The sequence below is a fragment of the Entelurus aequoreus genome, linkage group LG03 (genome assembly GCF_033978785.1).
Source record: "Entelurus aequoreus isolate RoL-2023_Sb linkage group LG03, RoL_Eaeq_v1.1, whole genome shotgun sequence".
NCBI classification, from domain to species: Eukaryota; Metazoa; Chordata; class Actinopteri; order Syngnathiformes; family Syngnathidae; genus Entelurus; species Entelurus aequoreus.
Window position 1 is genome coordinate 92077682 of NC_084733.1, and position 10651 is coordinate 92088332.

A 10651-nucleotide genomic window follows, 5' to 3' on the forward strand; every position below is an offset into this window, starting at 1 on the left:
TACACTTACTGTTTTATAATTTTGACTCATTTTAATTAAATGGTAATTTTCTTTCTTCTGCATACTTTTCTAGGCGGGGGAAAAAAAGAAAATAGTTTCCACCAATCGCGTTTAATTTAGACAAGATCCCAGCGATTTAGTCACTTTACGAAAAGAGAAACTGGAAATTGTGATGTATCATGTTGTATGCTTGCATGTTCGAAATAAACTCAAACTCAAACTCAAACAGTACACCTTCTTCTTGTTAATGATAAACATTATCTCAAAATTACTCACGCATCAAAAGTATCAATGTTTTTATTTTGAGAATCGATAAAGCATACATTTTGTAAATTGTATAGCGATGTCGCTTTCGATATAAAAAATAAAATTAAAAAAAAAACGGTCAAAACGGAAGTAGCGTGTTTACTTCCGTTATTTCCGGGGGGCGTAACCTGTCTACGTTGACGACAAACAGCCGCCAAAATCAAACTTTTGTCAGCAGAGTGTCTATAAAGTGCCTCCAAACGGCGTTCGTCCAACAAAATTGAGATTTTGAACCTCACCAAGGATGGAAGCGCCAAAAGGTGACAACACCGTAGAGCTAGCTTAGCCGTTAGCGTGTTGTTTTGCTAACGCGTGACGTCATAGATTCTTTGTTGTACCTTCCCAGGTGTTCTAAGTCACCTGTGCACGCTGGAGGTGCGGGCGAGGAGCCGGAATGCTCAACCCACGCAGCGGAGTCGAGTGAAGGAGCTTTGGGCCCGAGTGGAGGCGCTGACCGCCCAGAGAGACCTGCTGAGGGCCGACCTGCGGACATACAAGGTGGGATAATGCAACACTTCATCATGGCGTCAACAACACCCCGAAGTTGGGTAAATGGAGAATAAAAAGAAAATACAATGATTTGCAAATCCTTTTCAACTTATATTCAATTGAATAGACTGCAAAGACAAGATATTTCATGTTCACACTGAGAAACTTTGTTAATTTTTGCAAGTAATCATACATTTAGAAATAAATGGCAGCAAAAAAGTTGTCAGAGGGGCATTTTTACCAGTGTGTTACATGGCCTTTCCTTTTAACAACACTCAGTAAAGGTTTGGGAAGTGAGGAGACACATTTTTGAAGTGGAATTCTTTCCCGTTCTTGCTTGATGTACAGCTTAAGTTGTTCAACAGTCTCCCTTCTCATATTTTAGCCTTCACACATTTTCAATGGGAGACCGGTTTAGACTACAGGCAGGCCAGTCTAGTACCCGCACTCTTTTACTATGAAGCCACGCCGTTGTAACACCTGGCTTGGCATTGTCTTGCTGAAATAAGCAGGGGCGTCCATGACAACAACATATGTTGCTCCAAAAGCTGTATGTACCTTTCAGCATTAATGGTGCCTTCACAGATGTGTAAGTTACCCATGTCTTGGCCACTAATACACCCCCATACCATCACACATGCTGCCTTTTACACTTTCACCCTAGAACAGTCCAGATGGTTCCTATCCTCTTTGGTCCGTAGGACACAACGTCCACAGTTTCCAAAAACAATTTGAAATGTGGACTCGTCAGAACACTTTTCCACTTTGCATCAGTCCATCTTAGATGAGCTCGGGCCCGGCGAAGCCGGCGGCGTTTCTGGGTGTTGTTGATAAATGGCTGTGGCTTTGCATAGTAGAGTTTTAACTTGCACTTACAGATGTAGCGACCAACTGTAGTTACTGACAGTGGTTTTCTGAAGTGTTCCCGAGCCCATGTGGTGATATCCTTTACACACTGATGTGGCTTTTTGATGCAGTACCACCTGAGGGATGGAAGGTGTGTAATATCATGGCTTACGTGCAGTGATTTCTCCAGATTGTCTGAACCTTTTGGTGATATCACGGAGCGTAGATGGTGAAATCCCTCAATTCCTTGTTGAGAAATGTTGTTCTTCAACAATTTGCTCAGGCATTTGTTGACAAAGTGGTGACCCTCGCCCCCGTCCTTGTTTGTGAACGACTGAGCATTCCACGGAAGCTGCTTTTATACCCAACCATGGCACCCACCTGTTCCCAATTTGCCTGTTCCAAATAAGTGTCTGATGAGCGTTCCTCAACTTTCTCACTCTTTTTTGCCACTTGTGCCAGCTTTTTCGAAACATATCGCAGGCATCAAATTCCAAATGAGCTAATATTTGCAAAAAATAACAAAATTTTCCAGTTGGAACGTTAAATATATTGTCTTTGCAGTCTATTCCATTGAATATAAGTTGAAAAGGATTTGTTGTATTCTCTTTTTATTTACCATTTACACAACGTGACAACTTCACTGCTTTTGGCTTTTGTATGTGTGTATATGTATGAATAGTTGTGTGTATGTGAGTATACATGTGTACTTGTATGTTCAATGTATTTGCTGCTCAGGACATAGAGACGCGCAGGAGGCGGCTGGACGATGCGTGTGCAGGAGGAGAAGAAGAAGAAGAAGAAGAAGGAATGGACTCTGAGGATGCTGAGAAGTCCCAAATCCTGCATCTGATGGCCAGAGTGACGCAGCTGACGGCGCTCCTGCACGCTCATCAAGTGATCGGTGCGTCTCATTTCGTCCCGACGGCTTTTTGTTTACCTCTCACGCGCCTTCCTTGACCCTCGCGACATCCCCAGGCGGCTACGACGTCGTCAGCACCCGCCAGGGCAAAGGCGCGTGCATGACGCTGGCCACGGCCTTCGAGGGCACGTACCTGGACTCCTTCAAGCTGGAGATGGACCTCAGGCCCACCCTGAGGGTCAGTCGCCACAACGTGCCCCCGTTCATCTCCCTGAGCCAGCACGGCGACTCGCAGGCCGACGCCAGGGGCTTCCTGGACGCGCTCAGCACGCGCCTCAACGCCTTCGCCGGACGCAAGCAGCAGCTGAAGCTTGTGAAGGTGACGTGTAGTTTTGTTCACGTCGTTACTCTCTGGTGTCATTGTTGCAATTTCTAAATTTAGAAAATGATTCAATGATAATTTCAAGTCAAAGTATTCAGTATCAGTATATCAGTTTGGGTGATGCTTGTTTGCTTGGTATCGGAGCGATACCAAAATTCCCAGTATCGCCCACCCCAGTGTGCAACATGTTTGGTCTCGTCCTCCAGTGATAATGGTACTTAAGATACCAAGAAATATAGGTTTACCGCAATTTAGGTGATTATTGAAGGGGAATGTTTTGATAAAATGCTGGGAAAAGGCAGTAATACAGCATCAATCACAAAAGAAACCCATTTGGAGAGTTACAGCTATGATACCAGAGAAAACTGGTATCATAGAAAGACCTCTGCTTTTAATATGATGTTGTAATCTGCCTGAGGCTGCAGCCAATGAGTGGTCATGATACTCAACAAGATTGCTTTTGGTTTCATCTTGTTACCAATACTACTGTAGTATTGATTTATCCAATTGCATGCTGGGAAAATGCTTGATTTAGAACAGAATGTATGCAAGGCAATCAGCAGACGTGTTGTTCCCTCTGCACTCGCTCACAGGAGCTCCACAAGTCCGTCCAGGTGATGGAGAGCAACCTGCTGTGTTCCATCCTGGTGCTGATGCTGACCCGGACCACCCCGAAGACCGCCGTGCTCTGCACCATGGACTACTTGGACCAGCAAAGATGTCTTCCCACCAGCGTCCGCTTCCACTCTCAAGGTGGCCTTTGACACACTTCCTGTGTGCTAATCTCATTTTGTATGAGATATTTATTTAGTTATGACTAGAGATGTCCGATAATATCGGCCGATATATGCGTTAAAATGTGATATCGGAAATTATCGGTATCGTTTTTTTTATTATCAGTATCGTTTTTTGTTTTTTTTTAAATTAAATCAACATAAAAAACACAAGATACACTTACAATTAGTGCACCAACCCAAAAGGGTTGTTTCTTTCTGTTATTAATATTCTGCTTCCTACATTATATATCAATATATATCAATACAGTCTGCAAGGGATACAGTCCGTAAGCACACATGATTGTGCGTGCTGCTGCTCCACTAATAGTACTAACCTTTAACACTTCATTTTACTCATTTTCATTCATTACTAGTTTCTATTAGGGATGTCCGATAATGGCTTTTTGCCGATATCCGATATTCCGATATTGTCCAACTCTTATATCGATACCGATATCAACCGATATATGCAGTCGTGGAATTAACACATTATTATGCCTAATTTGGACAACCAGGTATGGTGAAGATAAGGTACTTTTTTTTAAAAATTAGTAAAATAAGATAACTAAATGAAAAACATTTTCTTGAATAAAAAAGAAAGTACAACAATAGAAAAACAGTTACATAGAAACTATCTCGTGCGCACGAGAAACTTTTTATAAAGTTGTAAAAAAAATTCAAAAAAATATTATTTTTTTAGACATGTATCTCGTGCGCACAAGAAACTTTATATAAAGTCATAAAAAAAAAATCCAAAATATAATATTTTTTTAGACATGTAGCACACGAGAAACTTTATATAAAGTCATTAAAAAAAAATCCAAAATATAATATTTTTTTAGACATGTAGCACACGAGAAACTTTTTATAAAGTTATAAAAAAAAAAATCCAAAATATAATATTCTTTTAGACATGTATCTCGTGCCCACGAGAAACTATCTCGTGTGCTCGAGAAACTTTTTATAAAGTTATAAAAAAAAAAATCAAAAAATATTATTTTTTTAGACATGTATCTCGTGCACACGAGAAACTTTTTATAAAGTTATAAAAAAAATTCCAAAAAATATTATTTTTTCAGACATGTATCTCGTGCGCACGACAAACTATCTCTAGTTATAAAAAAAATTCCAAAAAATGGCATTTGTAAAAATGTGTGTGTATATATATATATATATATATATATATATATATATATATATATCTCGTGCGCACGAGAAACTTTATAAAGTTATAAAAAAAATTCCAAAAAATTTATATAAGTATGTAAAAATGTGTGTATATATATATATATATATATATATATATATATATAAAAACCTTTTTTTTTTTTTTTGTAGACATGTATCGTGCGCACGAGAAAGTTTGTCGTGTGCACGAGATACATGTCTATAAAAAAAAAAAAAAAAAAAAATTATTTTTTTTAATAACTTTATAAAAAGTTTCTCGTGCGCATGTCAAAAAAAAAATAATTAGGATTCCCCCCCCCCCCCCCCCCCATGTCCCTTTTACGGGCTCCGTAGATTACAATAAAATTGGGGAAAAAACCAACAATGTTATTTTCTCTAACAAACTTTGTTTACGTTGTTTTCCAGACGAGGAGCTCCCAGATTGTCCCGAGTGGAAAAACAACTGCAGCCTCCTGATGGAGACGCCGCTCCACCGAGCGTTGACCACCATGAAGGACATGGGTCACATTGTTTGAGTCTCGCTAATAAAATATATTCTGCTTTCAAGCTAGAGAAGTTCCTCCATGAAGACTTCCAGTTGGTTCTTGCGTTCCAGCTGCTCTATGAAGTCCGTCACCTTCTTGTGCAAAGATTCCCTCCGCGAGGTCTTCAGCCTTTCTCGCCGCTCTCTTGCTTCTCGTTGCCGTCTGGCCGCTTCTCTCTCCGAGATGGCGTCGATTTGGGCGATGCTTTTCATCTGCAGGAAGGACAAGGTCCTCTGGATCTGACCCGGCGGGGCGGACACCGAGCGCTGCTGCCGGTCCTCATCCCGCCGTCTTCCGTCCCTGGACGTGCCGACGCGCTGGACTATTTCCTTCATGGCCAAGTTCACGGTGGCTTTGGGCTGGCAGGCCTTCACCATCGCCACATTTCTGTGTTCGCTCGCCAGCAGGTGGCGCCGCTGGCGGAGCGTCCTGCACGTGCACCTGAACTCTTTCTCCAGCAGGTCCAGCTTCAGCTGGAGGTCTCGCTCGTCCTTCTGCCTCAGCGCCCTCGGCTCTCGCCGCGGTCCCAGATCCATGGGTCCTTCGGAATAAAGGCGGCCCCAGCGTGCAAAGACGGCGTTTGCTGCTATGGCGCCCTCGCTGGGAAACGTAAGAAGCTTTTGTTTCAACTCTCAGGATCAGGTTTCAGGTTCCTGTACTCATGGGCGTTTCTAAAGAACATGTTTAAGTCATGAGTGAGTGTTTTTTTTTAGGATATAATATACTTTATTTATGCCACAATCAGATAAATAATGTGGTTGCCGTGCACATACAAGAGCAGTGAAGTTGTCACGTTGTGTAAAAGGTAAATAAAAAGAGAATACAACAAATCCTTTTCAACTTATATTCAAGTGAATAGACTGCAAAGACAAGATATTTCATGTTCACACTGACAAACTTTGTTCGTTTTTGCAAGTAATCATACATTTAGAATTAAATGGCAGCAAAAAAGTTGTCAGAGGGGCATTTTTACCAGTGTGTTACATGGCCTTTCCTTTTAACAACACTCCGTAAAGGTTTGGGAAGTGAGGAGACACATTTTTGAAGTGGAATTATTTCCCATTCTTGCTTGATGTACAGCTTAAGTTGTTCAACAGTCTCCCTTCTCATATTTTCAATGTCTGGACTACAGGCAGGCCAGTCTAGTACCCGCACTCTTTTGCCATGAAGCCACGCTGTTGTAACACGTGGCTTGGCATCGTCTTGCTGAAATAAGCAGGGGCGTCCATGATAACAACATAAGTTGCTCCAAAAGCTGTATGTACCTTTCAGCATTAATGGTGCCTTCACAGATGTGTAAGTTACCCATGTCTTGGCCACTAATACACCCCCATACCATCACACATACTGCCTTTTACACTTTCACCCTAGAACAGTCCGGATGGTTCTTTTCCTCTTTGGTCCGGAGGACACCACGTCCACAGTTTCCAAAAACGACTTGAAATGTGGCACTCGTCAGACCACAGAACACTTTCCCACTTTGCATCAGTCCATCTTAGATGAGCTCGGGCGCAGCGAAGCCGGCGGCGTTTCCGGGTGTTGTTGATAAATGGCTGTGGCTTTTGCATAGTAGAGTTTTAACTCTCACGTACAGACGTAGCGACCGACTGTAGTTACTGACAGTGGGTTTTCTGAAGTGTTCCTGAGCCCATGTGGTGATATCCTTTACACACTGATGTGGCTTTTTGACGCGGTGCCGCCTGAGGGATCCAAGGTGTGTAATATCATGGCTTACGTGCAGTGATTTCTCCACATTCTCTGAACCTTTTGATGATATTACGGAGCGTAGATGGTGATATCCCTAAATTCCTTGTTGAGAAATGTTGTCCTTAAACAATTTGCTCAGGCATTTGTTGACAAAGTGGCGACCCTCGCCCCCGTCCTTGTTTGTGAACGACTGAGCATTCCACGGAAGCTGCTTTTATACCCAATCATGGCACCCACCTGTTCCCAATTAGCCTGTTCCAAATAAGTCTTTGATGAGCATTCCTCAACTTCCTCACTCTTTTTTGCCACTTGTGCCAGCTTTTTTCAAACATGTCGCAGGCATCAAATTCCAAATGAGCTAATATTTGTAAAAAATAACAAAATTTCTCAGTGTGAACATGAAATATCTTGTCTTTGCCGTCTATTCCATTGAATATAAGTTGAAAAGGATTTGTTGTATTCTCCTTTTAATTACCATTTACACAACGTGACAACTCCACCGCTTTTGGGGTTTTGTATTTTTTGAAACATAAACATGACTGCAATATATTTTGTTATTTCATGCTATTAATCTCTAATGGTTATATATATGTAATATCGGAAATTATCAGTATCGTTTTTTTTAATTATCTGTATCGTTTTTTTTGTTTTTTTTTATTAAATCCACATAAAAAACACAAGATACACTTACAATTAGTGCACCAAACCAAAAAACCTCCCTCCCCCATTTACACTCATTCACACAAAAGGGTTGTTTCTTTCTGTTATTAATATTCTGCTTCCTACATTATATATCAATATATATCAATACAGTCTGCAAGGGATACAGTCCGTAAGCACACATGATTGTGCGTGCTGCTGCTCCACTAATAGTACTAACCTTTAACACTTAATTTTACTCATTTTCATTAATTACTAGTTTCTATGTAACTGTTTTTATATTGTTTTACTTTCTTTTTTATTCAAGAAAATGTTTTTCATTTATTTATCTTATTTTATTTGATTCATTTTTTAAAAAAGTACCTTATCTTCACCATACCTGGTTGTCCAAATTAGACATAATAATGTGTTAATTCCACGACTGTATATATCGGTTGATATCGGTATCGGTTGATATCGGTATCGGTAATTAAAGAGTTGGACAATATCGGAATATCGGATATCGGCAAAAAGCCATTATCGGACATCCCTACTCGGAGTCTATTTTTACGTTTCCATGACGATTTTGCCCCCCCCCCCCCCCCCCCCCCCGGTGCACTAATTGACTGAAAGAGCGCGCACGTTATCGATGAGAAAATGCATTTTTACTAGGGATGTCCGATAATATCGGCAGGCCGGTATTATCGGCCGATAAATGCGTTAAAATGTAATATCGGAAATTATCGGTATCGGTTTTTTTATTATCTGTATCGTTTTTTATTTTTTTATTAAATCAACATAAAAAACACAAGATACACTTACAATTAGTGCACCAACCCAAAAAACCTCCCTCCCCCCATTTCTTTCTGTTATTAATATTCTGCTTCCTACATTATATATCAATATATATCAATACAGTCTGCAAGGAATACAGTCCGTAAGCACACATGATTGTGCGTGCTGCTGCTCCACTAATAGTACTAACCTTTAACACTTCATTTTACTCATTTTCATTCATTACTAGTTTCTATGTAACTGTTTTTATATTGTTTTACTTTCTTTTGTATTCAAGAAAATGTTTTTAATTTACTTATCTTATTTTATTAATTAATTTTTAAAAAAAGTACCTTATCTTCACCATACCTGGTTGTCCAAATTAGGCATAATGTGTTAATTCCACGACTGCATATATCGGTTGGTATCGGTAATTAAAGAGTTGGACAATATCAGCATATCGGATATAGGCAAAAAGCCATTATCGGACATCCCTAGTTGTAACTGGACATACACTACTCGCTCAAGGATTGAAGGACAGAAAGGGTAACTGAGAGATAGGCCTGAAGTTAGAAAGAACAGAGGTGTCGAGATTTTTCTTTTTAATTAAAGGCTGCACCACAGCACGCTTAAAAGCAGCCGGGACATATCCGGAGGAGAGGCAGGTGTTAATCAACCATAAAATAGTAAAATTCTAAATAAAGGGGACCACAAAAAATGTCTTTATTGTAACAAACAAATGTTAGTGTACATGAAACATATGTTTATTATTGTCATTTAGTCCTTCAATAAAATAGTCAACATACTAGACAACTTGTCTTTTAGTAGTAAGTAAACAAACAAAGACTCCTAATTAGTCTGCAGTAACATATTGTGTCATTTATACACCTATTATTTTGTACACATTATGAGGGACAAACTGTAAAAAAATGGATTATTCATCTACTTGTTCATTTGCTGTTAATATCTGCTTATTTTCTGTGTGAACATGTTCTATCTACACTTCTGTTCAAATGTATATATATGCACCTACGGCGTGGCGAAGTTGGTAGAGTGGCTGTGCCAGCAATCGGAGTGTTGCTGGTTACTGGGGTTCAATTCCCACCTTCTACCTTCCTAGACACATCCGTTGTGTCCTTGGGCAAGACACTTCACCCTTTGCCTCTGATGGCTGCTGGTTAGCGCCTTGCATGGCAGCTCCTGCCATCAGTGTGTGAATGTGTGAATGTGTGTGTGAATGGGTAAATGTGGAAATACTGTCAAAGCGCTTTGAGTACCTTGAAGGTAGAAAAGCGCTATACAAGTATAACCCATTTATCATTTATTTATATATATATCGAGAAATATATATAAATAGAAATATATATATATATATATATATATATATATGGAAATATATATAGTGTGTATATATATATAGTGTGTATATATATATCTATATATATATATATATGGAAATATATATAGTGTGTATATATATATAGTGTGTATATATATATCTATATATATATATAGTGTGTATATATGTGTGTGTGTGTGTATATATATATATGTGTGTGTGTATACATATATATATATATATATATATTATATAGATTATAGTTAATATAACAATGAACATCATCAGCAGAAACGAAGACAAATGACCAAAAACACGTTTTTAATGTTCCCGGAAGTGAAGTGGTGACATGCATTTCAAAATAAAACGCGTTTTGTTTTTCCACCAATAGAACCGTTTATGACCGAGTCGATCATTTGTCAATTTCCATCCATCCATCCATCCATCTTCTTCCGCTTATCCGAGGTCTGATTTTAATTCCAAAATACAAGGGAGTTCTTTGCAGTACTTCCACAAACGGGCTGCGATTTTGTTTCATGGATAAACATAATTTCAACTTTTATTTCCATTTATTTCTAAACCAAAAGTTTTTGAAAATGCCTCCAAAACCGCTGGGATCTGTTTAGCATTAAAAGTAATCGATGTATCTGATTGTTGATCAAATTGATTGATTGAGAAGTTTATTGACATCTTAAATAATCGAATCCGTGTAATGCTTTAAAAAAACAAAAACATTCAGTAATAAAAATATATATAACTTGTAATAAATGTAAATACTAAATGCGTCACATCCGGTTTGTGCTTCCGGCTTCCGTTCTT

The 10651-nt window shown here is 39.2% G+C and overlaps 1 protein-coding gene across 1 annotated transcript; it reads left to right on the forward strand.

Moving 5' to 3' along the window:
• The first annotated feature begins 404 nt into the window (after positions 1 to 404).
• On the forward strand, positions 405 to 5417 carry LOC133645872 (centromere protein O-like). Its single transcript, XM_062040791.1, has 6 exons — positions 405 to 566; positions 653 to 804; positions 2380 to 2545; positions 2620 to 2882; positions 3479 to 3638; positions 5255 to 5417. The coding sequence occupies exons 1-6, from the start codon at positions 551 to 553 to the stop codon at positions 5362 to 5364; spliced, it is 867 nt and encodes a 288-aa protein (XP_061896775.1). The 5' UTR covers positions 405 to 550; the 3' UTR covers positions 5365 to 5417.
• Positions 5418 to 10651: the final 5234 nt, after the last annotated feature.

Coding starts and splice junctions, on each gene's coding strand:
- LOC133645872 (XM_062040791.1), top strand. Junction 2,546..2,619: donor GCACGCTCATCAAGTGATCG/GTGCGTCTCATT, acceptor CGACATCCCCAG/GCGGCTACGACGTCGTCAGC. Junction 3,639..5,254: donor CGTCCGCTTCCACTCTCAAG/GTGGCCTTTGAC, acceptor GTTGTTTTCCAG/ACGAGGAGCTCCCAGATTGT.